This window comes from Rhineura floridana, chromosome 2 (genome assembly GCF_030035675.1).
Source record: "Rhineura floridana isolate rRhiFlo1 chromosome 2, rRhiFlo1.hap2, whole genome shotgun sequence".
NCBI classification, from domain to species: domain Eukaryota; kingdom Metazoa; phylum Chordata; class Lepidosauria; order Squamata; family Rhineuridae; genus Rhineura; species Rhineura floridana.
Window position 1 is genome coordinate 207173870 of NC_084481.1, and position 16417 is coordinate 207190286.

The 16417-nt window shown below is 44.4% G+C and overlaps 1 protein-coding gene across 1 annotated transcript in view; it reads right to left on the bottom strand.

Moving 5' to 3' along the window:
* Positions 1-12214, bottom strand: part of ITPK1 (inositol-tetrakisphosphate 1-kinase) — a 184168-nt gene extending 171954 nt beyond the window's left edge. Inside the window, exon 1 of the mRNA XM_061612002.1 lies at positions 10978-12214. Within this exon, the coding sequence (XP_061467986.1) occupies positions 10978-11072 (95 nt within the window). The 5' untranslated portion in view covers positions 11073-12214. The remainder of the gene's footprint in view (positions 1-10977) is intronic.
* Between the last annotated feature and the right edge of the window lie 4203 nt (positions 12215-16417).

Consider the following 16417-nt stretch of genomic DNA (forward strand, 5'->3'; position numbering starts at 1 on the left):
CCCTTACAAGCCACCTGATCCCTAGCAGACAACAGAAAAGACAAAGCCTATTTCAGAAGACAGCGGGGTGGGGAAAAGAACAAATACCCATTGCAATGCCTTCCTATTTTAATTTTAATTTTCTTAACCATTTTAATCTTTTAATCCATATTTTTAATTTTTGTCGTATTGTGTTTTTGTAGTGTTTTTTGTTGTTTGTTTGTATATGTTTTTATGATTTTTATTATGATATATTGTATTTTATCTTGTTTGTTCACCGCCCTGAGAGCTATTCTGCTAAGGGCGGTATATAAATTGAAATAATAAATAAATAAATAAATAAAATACCCTGTCTTTACTGCACGGTGCTGAAGATGGCACAACGCTTTATCCTCACAACAACCCTGTGAGGTGGATTAGGCTGAGAAGTAGCAACTGATTTCAGCAGAGCTCACATCCAAAGTAACATGAGTAGGATTGAAGTGAAATCACCATGTCAAAATTCTTTGCTATTGCCAGATGACATAATTCCAAGACAGACTACTCTCTAAAGCACCCTTTCCCAATGTTGTGACCTCCAGATGTTTCAGACCTGGCCATGCTGGCTGCAGCCAATGGGAGCTGTAGTCCAAAACATCGGCGGGATCTTGGTTGGGGAAGGCTGCATTAAATTCTAGGAAACCAAGTTTCAGCTAGAACATGATTTGTTTATTTAAGGGCAAGTGTTTGTTATTTGTATTCTCCTTGTTTCTGTTGGAAACAGTCGTATAATACTAGGGGCACAATCCAACTCATTGGATGCAAGTGGAAGCAGTGAAAGGAACTGCCACATCCAAGTCCCATTCAGGAGCCGCTGGCTGTGCTGGCGTTTCTTCCCATCACCACTTTTCTGTGCATATTGGCTGCAAGGATAGAGGGCCGCAAGACTGAGCCAAACAGCCCCCTCCCCTCAGTCTTGCCCCCAACAGACCCCCAGAATGCCCCTTCTTTGGACCTTGTACCGGCTCCACTTGCACCAGACTAGGCTGAGCCCCAGCTGTGGTGGGGTGTTGGTGGGGTTCCCTGGCTGCATGACAGTTGTGCCCTGCGGGGGGGGACGGAGACTTCTGCCAGCACAGCCTGGCACTGCCGACACCCTTCCTCCTCCGCTGCAGCTATGCAGATGAAAGCCCTTAGCAACATGGTTAATGGTGGTGACTGGAAAGGATTTGTGTGTGTGTCTGTGTATTTATAGGATGCCTATCAGAACACAGTCCTTAAAAGGCACTGTATGATGAAATGAGATTAATGTAGGTACATTTACACTACTCTTCCTTCAAAATTCACACTTTCCATAACAATACACGAACCAAATCACAGCCATCCTTCAAAAATCACTTCTCCGAATTTTACAGTGCAGTTCTCCAACCAAAGAAAATGTGTACTGTACAAAAATTCATATATTAGGTTAAAGTGCGCATAAAAATGCATATGTTAGAGAAAAAACATGTAAAACTGCATCAAAGTAAGGCAAAACTGCTTTGCAAAAATGTGCATATTTGCAGCAACTCACACTAAAAAGCTGACGAATTTTCATCAGAACTTTTTTTTCTAAAAAAATGCAAGCTTATGTGGAATTGTGGAGAACTGAATTTAAGACTGGAAAAACGAGAAACTGAGACAAACCAAAATTGGACAGATTCACCGAACCCTACTCTTAGTATTATGATCTAGGTATTATCAACAAAGCTTAGCGCCCCAGGATACCAAAACATTTAGTAGCAGCATTTCATTCCTGCCTTTTAATATAAAATTTGCAGACATCAAATTAACAGCTAGCACAAGACACCTCACAGCTCTTAAAAATCTGGTTAAGGCAAAGATGTTTATCCAATCTACAGCTCATACTAGACTATTACAAAGCATCTTATGTAACAGGAGAAACAGGTCTTAAATGTGCTTAATTTTAACTTTGGAATCTAAAGTAAACTCTTAACTGGCAGGAGGCAAGCACCTGACAAAATACTATTTAGTCTTTGCAAGTTTTGGGTGGAGGGGGAAAGTTAATGGGAATTCCTAGATGGATATGCAATACACTTTATGACTATAAAAAAGCTGATTAATGCCTCAGATTATAGTCATTCTACACTTCTGTAATATCTCATGTTTTGGATTTTGTCCCTAGTGTTCTCTACATGACGTGCAATAATTAATACAGCTTTCTTTATATCATATATACAAGAATCAGATTGTAATTATTTAAAAGAATATTTAGAAGCCACCAACTCATAAAAAAATCAAGGTGGTGTACAGTAAAAATCATTAACATGTCAGAAAACTTTTAAATGATAAAATACAGAACAAATGACCAACACTGAATCAAATGAATTCTCTTAAAACAGTTGGCAAAACAAATAAAAATTATTGTGTTATTTTTATTTGTAAGCCACTATGGGAGTTTTTTCAGCCGGACAGCAAGGTATAAATGTTTTGAATAAATAAATGGACGTGCAATTTCAGTTCCTTATTCACAATGCCAGATAGAAAACTGAAGCTCTCAGCCTTATTAGAATGGAGTTGGGCTGAGAAATTTTTCAGCCACCCTTCCTACTTGCATTAGGGGGAATGGGGCAAATGCCAACCTTTCCCCACCCTACCCCAATTGCAACAGCACAGAAATTAGTAACTAATCAAACATTGAGAGATCTTTAGTTTGTGTCTCATGATGTTTATTACAATTACATTTGTAACTGCAGATGTACAGCCCCCACCAAACCAAAACTTGAAGCTGCAACTGCTGAGCTACAACAACAACAAAACCTACCGTTCTCCCCCCCCCCCAGATTTCACCTCTCACATGATGAATAGTTCATTCAGATTGTTTGTCATGACTACAAGCCATGATTTTTGCATGTCAAAGACAGTGTGTGCTTGTCTCAGGAGTGACTAGTTGGCTACATTATGGCTTTGAAGCTGTGTGAAAAATCAATACAAGCAGTGAAAGTGGGAATATAAAATATTTTCAAGGAGGAGGTGTACGTGTGTTTAATTTTAGCATGGCAGAGATTGTCCACCAAAACATATTTGTAATCAGTAAAAACTCAGCGTCCAAATGTGATTGTTAGAGTTGCAGGGAGCAAGGGATTAATCAAAGGGGGTTCTCAACCTTGTTGAGAAGTTTCACTAACTGGGTATTAGAATTGCCTTGATTTTTTTTTTTTTTTTTTTTAAAGAAGAGCATTATAGGGTAACATTTCTATAATATGTTTATTAAGCTAGTCAGGCTGCTATCATACTTCAGGACTGAGCAATCTCTTTGTCTTGAATTTTTCAGGTGTGTGTGGGAAACCACTACTGCCTTCCAGAATTGCCAATACTGTTTTACTTACATAACACTTCCTGGTATGAAGTACTTTACAATTCTAATCTCTGATCTTCCCACCAACTTAGAGATAAGAGACCGACAAAGGGGCCTGCTTGTTCCCAAGAGTTTCATGACTTCTGTGGGAAATTTAGGCTGGATCTCCACATAGGAAAGAAGGTATCTTCATTGTTAAAATACCTTTCTTACATTTTTCTATCCCACATCAGCCAATGGAGGCTGGCCCATTGAGGTTTACCCTCAGCCAGCCTACACCTGTCTTCCTTCTTACCTGTACCCAGTCCAGAGGGTGCCTCTGGCTGTCATATTCCTTCTCTGTAGTCTCTGTGGTGTCCTTACAGAACTCAGCAAGAGGGAGGATGGGGACAAAACTGGAATAAGATGGCCTGGCCTGTCATTGCCGCTGGCTCCACTGATTGAAGGGCTCTCTGCCTTCCGCCCCACTAGTCCCAATGGACGTTACCCACCAGTAACACCAGTAACGTTCATGTGTGTTCAGAAACATACACGCAAGTCTCAAAAGCACTTGTAACATCACGCCATGAAAATGCTCAGAAGATGAAGATCTATACTTGCTTCTCCCCTACCCTGCCCCATAACATGCTGAAGCCCAAAGGAGCCTGAAAAGAGGAACTGGTGATGGCAGCAATAGCATAAGATAGGGGACCTTAGGGAATAGCACCAATCAGCTTTGGGGAAGGGAGATGCAATCGAGTCAGGAGTTATGTTAGTTGCAAAGTTCACAGCACAAGGCCAAGACTCTGTGTACTTGTTGGGCATCCATGGGCAGGAGCACATCAAAGGGACCTGCTCTCATTCCAACTGCCCTTCTCTTCCTTATACAAATGGATACAGTCAAAAGGAATGCTCACCTCAACAGCTTTTATTCAGCACTAGGTGCTACAGCACACGCTAAATACCCCAGTCCATGCCAGTAACCCCACTGAAGAGCTCTGCTGCAAACAGGTCCACACCATACATCTAAAGTACATGACCTCTCCCAAAGAATCATGGGAACTGGCATTTGTTAAGGGTGCTGGGAATTTGTAGCTCTGTGGAGGGAAACCCAGAATTCCTTGAGGGAAGTCAAGTGCTTTAAATGTGCACTGGATGTGCTTTAAATGTTGGGCATGGATACCTTACTCGTTCTTCCTTCCCTGGCTGCTGTGACTCAGCCTTTTTTCTGAGGCAGGCAGGAAGGAGGAAGAAACCCTCTTGCAGTTCCCTTCTAGGACCTTTGCACGTTGCCAAATAAGCAAACATTGAGGTAAAGGGCTTCACTGAATGGGGTCTGCTTCCAGGACTCAGAATGGCTACTTTCTTCACATGAGGTCTGCAGATCACTTGGCACCCAGGTCCCTCCTCCAGGAGTTCTCTCTCTTTCTGTCTCTAGTTTCTTAGAGACTCCAGCCTACCCCTCTGGTACTACCTTTCTCCTTTCCTCCAGAGATTCTTTTATACAAGGCTCTGAGGCATCTTCAAGGTCATTCCCCCTCTCCCGCTACATCTAACTCCAGCTGTTTTCTGTCAGAGTCCCTACCAGCAACCCCCCCCAGCCAGTGTAATGGGGCCCTGATCCTGCATCCAAGTAGGGACAAAACATACAGGGTAGCAGGGTGGTCCCTAGCAGCCCTTCACAGTAATCCATGCTAAAAAGGGGGGGGGGAGAGACCTGCACTCAGGCAACCCAAATTCTGCATAAAATGAGCAAGCTGACATAATTACTCTTATTTTGCATAATTTATTCTGGTTTAAGTAGTCATGGCAAAGGGTAAGGAACTACACAGCCACTGAAAAATCTTTATTTATAGGCCACTTGTCCGCATGCATGTATTCAAAGTGATGTATAACCAATGAAAACCAGACATCGACACATTAAAAACAATGAAACTATAACCACCAAAACAGGCAGCAGAGACTAGGGAAAGGGCAGAGGTTTGTGGTAGAGCATGATGTCCAAATGTGACCAATACAGACAACAGTCACTGGACAGAGCAATATATCTGGTATAAGGCAATGTCCTATGCAAAAAGGGCAACTGCTAATTTTTTTGCAAATGCCTGTTTAAATAAAAAATATCCTGACAATTTGCCTAACGATGGGAAGAAAACATGCTTGCCGGATCACTCCAGGAAGGTAATTCTACAACTGCGGACCCACCACTGAAAAAGTCTTGAACCTGATCCTTACCAATTATGTGGCCACTGGGCTCCACCATGCAGCCTCTCCAGTGAACCAAATAATAATAATAATAATAATAAATTTAATTTTTGTGTCGCCTATCTGGCCGAAGCCACTCTAGGTGACGTACAAACTAAAATTCAGTAAATTACAATACAATACAGATAAAATACAATAAAATCAGTACGATCATTAATCATAGCAGCATGATATCAGTTAGGGTAATCAATAGATAATAAAATATCCCAAAAAAGTTAACCCTCCCCGGAATTCCTGAAGGCCTGTCCAAAAAGCCAAGTTTTTAATGCCCGGCGAAATATATCCAGGGAAGGGGCATGGCAAAGATCGAATGGGAGGGAGTTCCAGAGAGTGGGGGCCGCCACTGAAAATGCCCTCTCTCTAGTCCCTACCAACCTAGCTGTTTTCGTTGGTGGGACTGAGAGAAGGCCTTGTGCGGCTGATCTGGTTGGGCGGCTTAATTTGTGGTACTGGAGGCGCTCCTTCAGATAAACTGGGCCGAGACCGTATAGGGATTTAAAGGTTAATACCAACACCTTGAATTGGGCCCGGAAAGCAACAGGTAGCCAATGTAGGTGAAATAATACTGGCGTGATGTGGTCATGGCGGCGGCTGTTTGTAAGCAACCGAGCCACCGCATTCTGCACCAGTTGTAGTTTCCGGACCGTTTTCAAGGGTAACCCCACGTAGAGCGCATTGCAGTAGTCTAATCAAGAGGTGACCAGGGCGTGTACCACCAGTGGGAGCTGATGAATAGGGAGGTAGGGTTGCAGCCTCCGTATGAGATGTAATTGGTACCAAGCTGCCCGGCTCACTGCCGAAATCTGAGCCTCCATGGACAGCTTGGAATCAAGAACCACCCCGAGGCTGCGGACCTGATCTTTCAGGGGTAAATTCACTCCATTAAACTGTAGGTCAACAGCACCCAGCCTCCCCCTGTCACCCACAAGTAGCACCTCGGTCTTATCAGGATTGAGCTTCAGCCTGTTCCTTCCCATCCATCCACTCACGGATTCCAGGCACTTGGACAAGGTCTCCACAGCCATCTCTGGTGAAGATTTAAAGGAGAGATAAAGCTGCGTGTCATCTGCATATTGATGACATCGCAGCCCAAAACTCCTGATGATAGCTCCCAGCAGCTTTACATAGATGTTAAATAGCATGGGAGAGAGGATAGAACCCTGTGGCACTCCGCATGTGAGGGGCCAAGGGTCTGAAACCTCATCTCTCAATGCTACCTGTTGATGCCTGTCAGAGAGAAAGGAACGGAACCACTGCAAAACAATGCCTCCTATTCCCAATCCTTCCAGGCGATCCAACAAGATACCGTGGTCGACGGTATCAAAAGCCGCCGAGAGATCCAGGAGGACAAGAAAGGTGGATTCTCCCCCATCTAATGCCCTCCTCATATCATCCACCAGAGCGACCAAGGCTGTTTCAGTACTATGTCCAGTCCTGAAACCCGATTGGTATGGATCCAAATAATCCGTTTCATCCAAGTGTGCTGCCAACTGGCCAGCCACCACTCGCTCAATGACCTTTCCCAAAAATGGCAGATTTGAAATGGGGCGAAAGTTGTTCAAGACTTTGGGATCCAAGGAGGCCTTTTTCAGAATAGGTTTTATAATTGCCTCCTTGAGGGCTGGTGGCAAAACACCCTCCTTCAAGGATGCATTTACCTTCGCCTAATTTCTCCCTACATTTCATAAGAAACCATGATGGGCAAGGATCAATCAGACAGGTGGTAGGCTTTACCGTTGAAAGCACCTTGTCCACATCCTCAGAAGGGAGAGGCTGGAACCGATCCCACAGAACCGGACTGCAATTGGTCAACTCTGGATCCCCCACTGCATACACAGCGTACGGAATCGAGTTCTTCAGGTGCTCGACTTTATCAGCAAAGTGCTTTGAAAATTTGTCACAGGAAGCCTTAGAATGTTCCAAGGGTTCCTGAGCAACTGGACCGACCAGGCTTCGGACCACTTGGAACAGCTTCCTGGGACAGCACTCTGCGGATGCAATAGAGGCAGCAAAGAAATCCTTCAAGCTTTTTTTTTTTTTTTTTTAAGTGAAAACTCAGTCTCAGGAAGACCAGTGCTGTTCTGTGCTTTTTCTGCACTTCATGCAGAACTGTAGGACACACCATAGCCCCACTTATGGCCCTACAAGAACTGTGTTGTATGGCATTAGATGGGGCTTTCAAGCCGTAATTTGGAGCCAAGGTTTGACAAGGGTTTGCAAACCACAGTTTGGGACAATCCTGGCTAGATCTAACCATAGTGAGCCATGATGCAGATATAACACTAAACTATTGTCACAGCAAACTCAGTGAGAGAGAGAGAAACTCATTCATAAGAGGGAAGAGTGAGCACAGGAATGTTCCCACAGCATGCTTCCCAATCACCAAACCACAGTTTGGAGACTGTGAAATGTGACATCTGAACTAAGCAAAAAGGGGCCAATGCAGTTGTTAGAATTGTTCAGAGACTGCAGAAAACCCCATCTGTGCATTTATGAGATTATATGTTTCAATACAGAAAATAAAGACATTATGGCACAGCATTATTTACATTGGAAAAAACTGGACAAATTCTAATGAAATGGCCAAACAATTCAGAATATTTTGCAGAGGATTGGAGCTCTATGATTCACTTGAAACACGTAAAAAAGTGGAAGAATTCAGGAGCCTGCAGTGCACACTTTGCATCAAATCTACCATTAACTAGCACAGAGGTGGGGAACCTGTGGCCCTCCAGATATTGCTGGACTCCCACCAATCCCAGCCAGCAGCCAGGGATGATGCAAGCTATAGTGCAGCAGTATTTGGAGCATCACAGATTCCCCACTCCTGAACTAGCAAGTCCCCCCCCCCAAAAAATGGGGTGTATAGAGACACTGCCTGTTTGATTAAGTAACACAATTCCTGTGACATTGGCACAGATTCTAAAATTCCACTCTGTTATTCCCCGATTATCATGTCTGCCCCAGCTATTGTTTAATAGCGGCAACTGGGAAAGTCTACTAGGCTATGGGTGCCATATATAGTGAGAGTTCATGGCACTCCTGGACAAAGTAGTTGCACCCATGGGCCGTGCTGTGTCCCACAAATTCGGTCTTTTCTCCAGTCTGCTCCCCATCACTACAGGCAAAATTGCCCCAAGGTGGAGGGAGGCTGCATGTATACTGTAGGACATACTCCAGTAGCACTATCCGGAGTTGTCTTGTGCCACAGTTGCCAAAAAGGATGGTTACCATGCGCTATTCCTGGCATTGGTTGCAAAGAGATGAAAGAACCGAATGCTAGATGGACCAACAGTCTGTCTTGATATAAGGCAGCTTTCTATGTTCCTAAGTCCGCATTTTCAACCTTAAAAATAAAAAATGGGAAAGATTTCGATCTGAAATCCTGGGGAGCCACGGCCAGTACGTGTTGGCCAGCAGCGTTCCCCAACCTGGTGCCCTCCAGCTATTTTAGACTACAACTCCCATCATCCCTGACATTGGCCATTCTGGATGGGACTGATTTATTTATTTATTGAATTTTTATACCACCCCACTAGCATAGCTCTCTGGGCGGTGTACAACAAATATAATAAATACAATAGAATCACATAGAACAATACAAAAAATAAATGCAAATCCATAATCTAAAACCAGTTAAAACATATTTAAGAAAAGCTAAAATGCCTGATAAAATAGGAAGGTTTTAACTTGGTGCCGAAAGGATAGCAATAATGGGAGTTGTAATCCAAAACACAGGAAATCAGCAGGTCGGAGGAAGGATAGTGAAGACATTAATGGACTAGATGGACCAATGGTCTGATATTACGAGCTTTCCAATTTGCAGTGACAAGTCTTAAGTTGCTCAAGTACGCCAAGAGATTTCTTTCTACTTATAAGAGATAAAATTCCTTCAGCATGTCTTGATAGTGCACTCTGCCAGAATCAGCTTAGGTTCCCAGGTGCTCACAACCTTCACTCCATAAACTTGCAAGCCATGTTGGTAGGGCAGCAACCCTGATGCTCACTTCACCATATCTCACAACACACTTAAGAAGTTCAAGTATTGCATTTTGAGCCGAAAATACTTTGGAACACTTGTTAGGCAAACAGAGATGAAGTCGTTTTTTTAAAGGAGGTAAAAAAATCACGTTGGATTGGCAACATGATCAAAATGTTGTCTGGGTGTTTTAAGAATAAAGCCTTGATTGTTTTCACTTGCTTTTAACTGAAAATATCTGGAACATTTGACATTCAGCAGGTCAAAATAAGTGGCATAGAACAGTGACTGAACGCAGTTAGAGCCACACATCAGAAATCATGGCAAATGACCACCTTTAAAAAATAACTTCTTAGAATTGGTGAAAAATTTAATGTTTAACCACTGAGAAGTCTCCTAAATAGCCATATGAAACCACCACTGTCTGCAGTAAGACCACTATATAACTCAGCCTCAATAGCTAGTGTTATATACCAAGACAATCAGCTCATTCATTTCTTCAGTTCTTAGTAGCATGAACCATTATGTTGCCATTTTGGTTCCCAACCCGAAGCAAAAGTCTGTCTTGTTTTTCCCATTAATAAGTCCTGGAAGCATTTGGATGGAACAAGGAAACGTAGGTCTAATTAAACTCCAAACAGCAAAGCAAAGCAAGCTCAGGAAATTCATTTCACATTCTTAGGTTTTTGCAAAATGGTCTATTGCAACGATTAGGGCCATCTTGGCTAAAGGTAGACCTTTTCCACTGTTGCACTTCAGAAGGGAGAAGGAAGAGAAGACTGTTTTCTTAAAAAGATGCCTGGACCAGGAACGCAAAATTTAGGAAGGCAAAATATTAGTGATTCAGAAATACTCTGAATACACTGCTTTTCCTCATACAATACTGTTGAAGAGCTTACTAACATTATGTCCAATGTGCCTGCTCTTTGTGGACCAGTTTACTTACGAAACCATTCAACGCACAGGAAATTCATAAGCAACAACAAGCGTGACTATAACTTCCCTCAATATCTTATTCAAAAACCTGCACATCTACAATATTCCTCAAAGCCCTACATTATATCCCATCTAGTTTGGGTAAATGGGGGGGGGGGAAGCCAAGCAAATTATAAGCTTTTCACATCCTCATTGCTCCAGGCACTTTTTCTTCTTTTTGCCTTGATCAGGGTGTTGTTATGATTTGTAAGACTGGATTTCCCAAGCATCAGTTACTAAGGTTTTAAGCCAAGTACATTGATTTGATAACCAGAGGATGGTTAAGAGGCCCATCATATTGATATCCCTGAGGGAAGGAAGATGCTGAAGTGTCAAGTTGGGGAGTCTCAGAGAAAAGGGGGCTGGATTCTCTCTCTCTCTCTCTCTCTCTCTCTCTCTCTATCACACACACACACACACACACACACCATGTAACTAACGATCCTCGAGGCTCGTTCCTTACCTGCAAAGCTCTGCAAATGCCTGGAAATTCAGCTTCTTGATTTTCTTCTCGCTCAGCCAATAACCAACCCTTTTCCCTTTCAGAAACGTCTGCATCTTCCCTTCCACTTCACCGGAACAGGTTGTTCTTTTCAGAAGAAAACGGAGGGGGGATTCAATCCCGTATGCAAAAACGATGCAGGCAGCGACTTCGCATGCATATATTTTATATATATCACATATATTTATATGTATGCCCCTATAGGGAACTCGTGGAGTCTGTAGGGTGCCCGGAACTCTGACGAGAGAAGGGGGAAAGGGCAGGTCTTCAGAATTTCTATTTCACATATATTTGAGACTGTATTTTTTTTTAAGCAGCAGAACCCTGGGAGAGGGAGGTGGGGATGGAAAGAAAGAGGAATCTCTCAGCAGTCGTCCGGAAACTTCCCCACGCCAAAGGCTTGCATGGCTCAGGCAGGCAGGCAGGCGGGCGGGCTCCAGATCCTTGCGAGCAGCAGCAAATTGGGTGCAACCCTTTTTTCCAGGCCCTCGGAGGCGAGGCGAATCTAGGAAGGTTCCGGGACAAGGAAAAGGTGCCCGTGACGGAGGAAGAACCTCTCCTCCTTTGCCCGTCTAATGGAGCAGCAGGCGCAAGGCGGCAGCGGTGGCGGCTACTGCTGCCCGCCTCCGAGGAACCACCGGCAGCCTGAGGCAGCGGCAACCCGGCGCCGCACAAAAGAACCGGGCGAAGCTTGCAGGCAGCGGCGGTGGGGAAGGAGAGCGGGAGCCCCCGGAGCGCGCTCGCCCGCCTGCTTCCTCTGGGGCTGCTGCAGCCTTTCAGGTCTCCATTTGCCCGCTATTCTCCTCCGCCACTTCCACTTCCTCCTCCTGCCGCCACAGCCGCCGGTCTCCTCCTGTCTCCACCCCCAACCCCAAAGGGTGGGGGCTCTAGGACACACCCTCGTCGCTGCCGCAAGAGTAGCGGCGGCCCCAGTTTCAGCAGTCCGAGAAACTTGCAAGCGCAAGGACGCTGCCGGCTTCGGCTGCTAATAGCAGCAGCACCTCTGCTCGCTTATTGCTCTGTGCCGAACCGACCTTGTAAAACAAGCAGGAAAGAAGGAACAGGCCCGCCAGTCGAAAGCGCCTGCAGGGGGCAGCACTGCGCTGATCCCTGGGCATGCTGCTTACTCGGAAACAAGCCGCGCCGACTTCAGCGGAGGCACGGTGAAGGGGGAGGTTTAGCTCCGTACGTTGTCCAAAGGATTTGCAGCCTTAAAAAGACACGCCGGTGCTTTTGGTAATCGCCGAGGCCCGGTTCCTAAGCCTGAGGCGGAGAGTGCCTCTGAGCTCGTGCAAAGCGATTCTTCCCCCTCTGTGTCAGGAAGGAGTTTTTTAAATTAGTGTGAAAACACCTGCTTGAGGGCAGTGCTCTTAACTTACTCCACGAGCACTATCTCTGACTCTCAATTTTAGACAAACTACATGCCACGCTTATAGTGTTCTGAAAAGAGTAACTAAGGGGACAGTCATAAAAGGTAAGGGGTCAGTTCCTCCTCCTCCCCCCCGCAAGTCCTAGCAGTGTAGATGACAGCACAGCTACCGCTGAACCTCGCCATAGTGTAAAGCCAAGGTCAGAAGCCAGGGTCACACTCCAGCCAGGCAAAAACACGCGAGGAAGGTGCAAATCAGGGCCGGGGGGGGCGGCTTGGGAGGGTGTTGGGCTGGGAAGGGTCCCAAGGGCCAGACAGAGGGGCTTCATGGGCTGCATTTGGTCCCCAGCCCTGAGGCTCGCCTAGACAGCAGTGGGGATTGGGCTGAGGGAGAGTGGCTACGTATACACCAAATATCTACAGCACATGACCTCCCCCAAAGAATCCTGGGAACTGTAGTTTATCCATCACAAAACTACAATTCCCAACGCCTTTAATAAACTACAGTTTGGCTGAAGCCATGTGCTGTAAATGTTGTGTAAGTGATGGCAGGTAGAGGGAGGGCATCTTACAACCCCCCTCCCAAAAAAACCCCTCTGCAGCCAGCACTGGCATCATGCAGGCACACAAACACTCCTTTGAAATTAGCATCTAAACACATCAGATAGAAAATGGGGAAATTAAAACACCAAAATGCTTCTTTTTTCCCTTGTTTTGTATACTTTTCTGACACTTGGCCAAGCATCAAAAGGTTGGAAGGAACGTCAAGGATAATCTAGTCTAGCCCTCTGTGGATGCAGGATACTTCTATGGTATTCCTGGCAGGTGGTCATCCAGAGAACAGAATCATTCTATTCAGCCTCCATGCAAATAGGATTTGCTCAAATGTTGCATTACACAGAAGATTCAGCTGGGCTCAGGCCCATAACACATTTTTCAACATGGACTGGAACATGATGGTGAAGTAAGAGGGGGAGATGCCTTTGATCAGCTGCACAGTTGCCTTTACTACCCCACTCAGTGATTCTGGTTATAGCTGAACTGGGAAATTTCTAGGCCACTCTTTCCCCTTTCTGAAGAGTGCAGGTGACCTCAAGATACTCAGAAGGCTGCCACTCATAAAGCATGTGATAGTCAGTGGTATCTGTCTATGCCAGAGATGGAGAACCTGTAGCTAGGAATGGACAAATCTCTCAAAGTTCTGTTTCTCTTAGTTTCTCATTCTTCCAGTCTTAAGCTCAGTTCACCTCATTTCCTCATCAGTTTGCAAACTTTTTATGTACAGTGCATTTTTATGCATTTTTTCTACTACATACAGTTTTGGAAGCAATTTTCTCTAATGCAAAGCATTTTGTACATTATTTTCACCAATATACAAACAGACTATCCAAAATGCAACATGAGAAAGTGCCAGAAGATGAGACACCCAGGTCAGATGGCACTCAGCGATCCACTGGGGAAGAACAATGGACAAGTACGAGTAGCGCTGTGACTAATGATGCAACTGGGTCAAAGCCGAATGGAAGCCTGGAGGCTGATGTGCACAGATGCAAAACGAGAGTCCAGAGTTGTACGATGGACACGATAGGAACATGGAACGTGAGAAGCACGAACCAGGGAAAGTTAGAAATTGTCAAGCAAGAAATGGAATGTATCAGCGTTACAATACTTGGTGTGAGTGAATTAAAATGGATGGGAATGGGACATTTTCAATCGGACAACTACAAAACATTTTATGCAGGAAATGAGAAATTAAGAAATGAGGTTGCTTTAATAGTGAAAAGTGATGTAGCAAAAGCTATTAGGAGCTATAACGCAAGGTCTGAGCGAGTGATATCAATGAGATTAAACGGGAAACCTATTAATATAACCATCATCAAAGTCTATGCTCCAACGGTAAACACAGAAGAAGAGGAATTTGAGAGATTTTATGCAGAAGTACAGGAAGAAATTGATCACACACCAAAATGGGATGCTCTGATCATCATGGGGGACTGGAATGCAAAAGTAGGGAACAGAGAAGAACTAGAAATTGTGGGGAACTGGGGCTTAGGAAATAGAAATGAAGCAGGAGAAAAGCTGATTGAATTCTGTGAAGCTGTCAGCTCTTCACTGAGACAGCAGTGTCGGTGGGGGTGCAGGCAGGGCTGGAGATTCCTTGGTAATTGCCAGGCTGTAAGTCCTCAGCCAGCAGCTTGGCTATAAATCTGCCAGGCTAGCAAGGAGGAAGCAAGATAAGGACAGAGGCCGTTCAAAGCTTACGTGCCAAGCCAGAAATCCAGAAGAGACGTCAGTTTCTAGTTTGCCGAGAGATCAGTCCAAGTCAAGGTTCAGGGAATAGGAAGACACACAGTGGTCACGCCTGACATTGTAGTCAGCAACAGGCTGAAGCCAAGGTTTGACTTTTAAGGAGCAGGTTTGTCAGCAGGTGTGAGCCATCAGCATTTTGGCCTTAAGTGGACAGGCCTGCCCCTCTTCTGCCTGACCTTCTGTTGTCTACGTTCTGCAGGTGAGGGGGGAGTATCCTGTTGACTGTCTGCGTCTGGCTGAAGGGCTTCAGCTGTGTCTGGGGTGCTCCGCAGCTGAGGGGGAGAAGGAGCTGGGTTCTCAGGAGTTTCCTCCATTTCTTCTTCTGGGTCTGCTGCTTCTGGGTCTGCTGCTGTTACTCCCGAGTCATCCTCGTCTGATGAGTCCTCTGACGGGGCCATGACAGAAGCCAACAATATGTTTCTTGCAAACACAGTTTTTGAGCAACCAAAAAGACGATTGTACACGTAGACATCACCAATGGTCCATATAGGAATCAAATTGATTATATAATTGGTAGCAGAAGATAGAGAAGGTCCATATTTTCTGTGAAAACAAGACCAGGAGCAGACTGGTACAGATCATGAACTGGTAATATCAGAGTAAAGCTAAAGAAGAAGAATCGTAATGCCAAAATACAATTTAAATAACATCCCAGAAGAATATAAAGATCAAATAAGGAACAGATTTGAGGCTTTAAACTAAGTTGACAGAGAACCAGAAGAACTATGGATTGAAGTCAGACATTATCAGGGAAGAATACAAAAAGACAATACCTCTAGTTAAAAGAGAAAGACCTCAATGGATGACTGAAGAAACTCAAAATGGTTAAAGGGAGAAGGAAAGCATAAGCAAAAGGAGACAGAAACATGGTTAGAATCCTAAATGCAATAATACAGCGACTAGTACGTAGGGACAAAAAGAACTATTACAATAGTTATTGTACAGAAATAGAAAATGGAAATGGACTGCCTTCAAGTCGATTCCAACTTATGGAGATCGTATGAATAGGGTTTTCATGGTAAGCGGTATTCAGAGGGGGGTTACCATTGCCTTCCTCTGAGGCTGAGAGGCAGTAACTGGCGCAAGGTCACCCAGTGAGCTTCGTGGCTGTGTGGGTATTTGAACCCTGGTCTCCAACACCTTAACCACTACACCACACTGGCTCTCACAGAAATAGAACAACAAAAAAGGTAGAACAAGAGCCCTATCCCAAAAGATTAGAGAAATTAAAGGGAAATTTAAACCAAGAGGAGGGATGGTGAATAATCAAAAGGGGAATACACTGCCTGACCGAGATAAAATAAAAGGAAGAGGGAAGCAGTACACTCAAGAACTTTATGAAAGAGATGCAAAGATGACAGATTCATTCATAGAGGAACCTTATGATGAACAACCAGAAATTTTAGAATGTGAGATTGGAAGTCACTCTTAAAATACTTGGAAGAAAGAAATTACCAGGAACAAATTGCATACCAATAGAGTTGCTACGAGTTACTGAGACTGAATCTGCCCAAATTTTGACGAAAATTTGTCAACAAATAGGGAAATTAAAGCAATGGCCCACAGACTGTGTTCAATATACATCCCATTTCCAAAGAAAGGGGATCCCAGGGAATGCAGTAATCATCGAACTATTGCCTTAATATCCCATGCAAGTGAAGTAATGCTCAAGATTCTACAACAAAGGCTTACCATATATGGTGCGAGAAATGCTAGATGTCC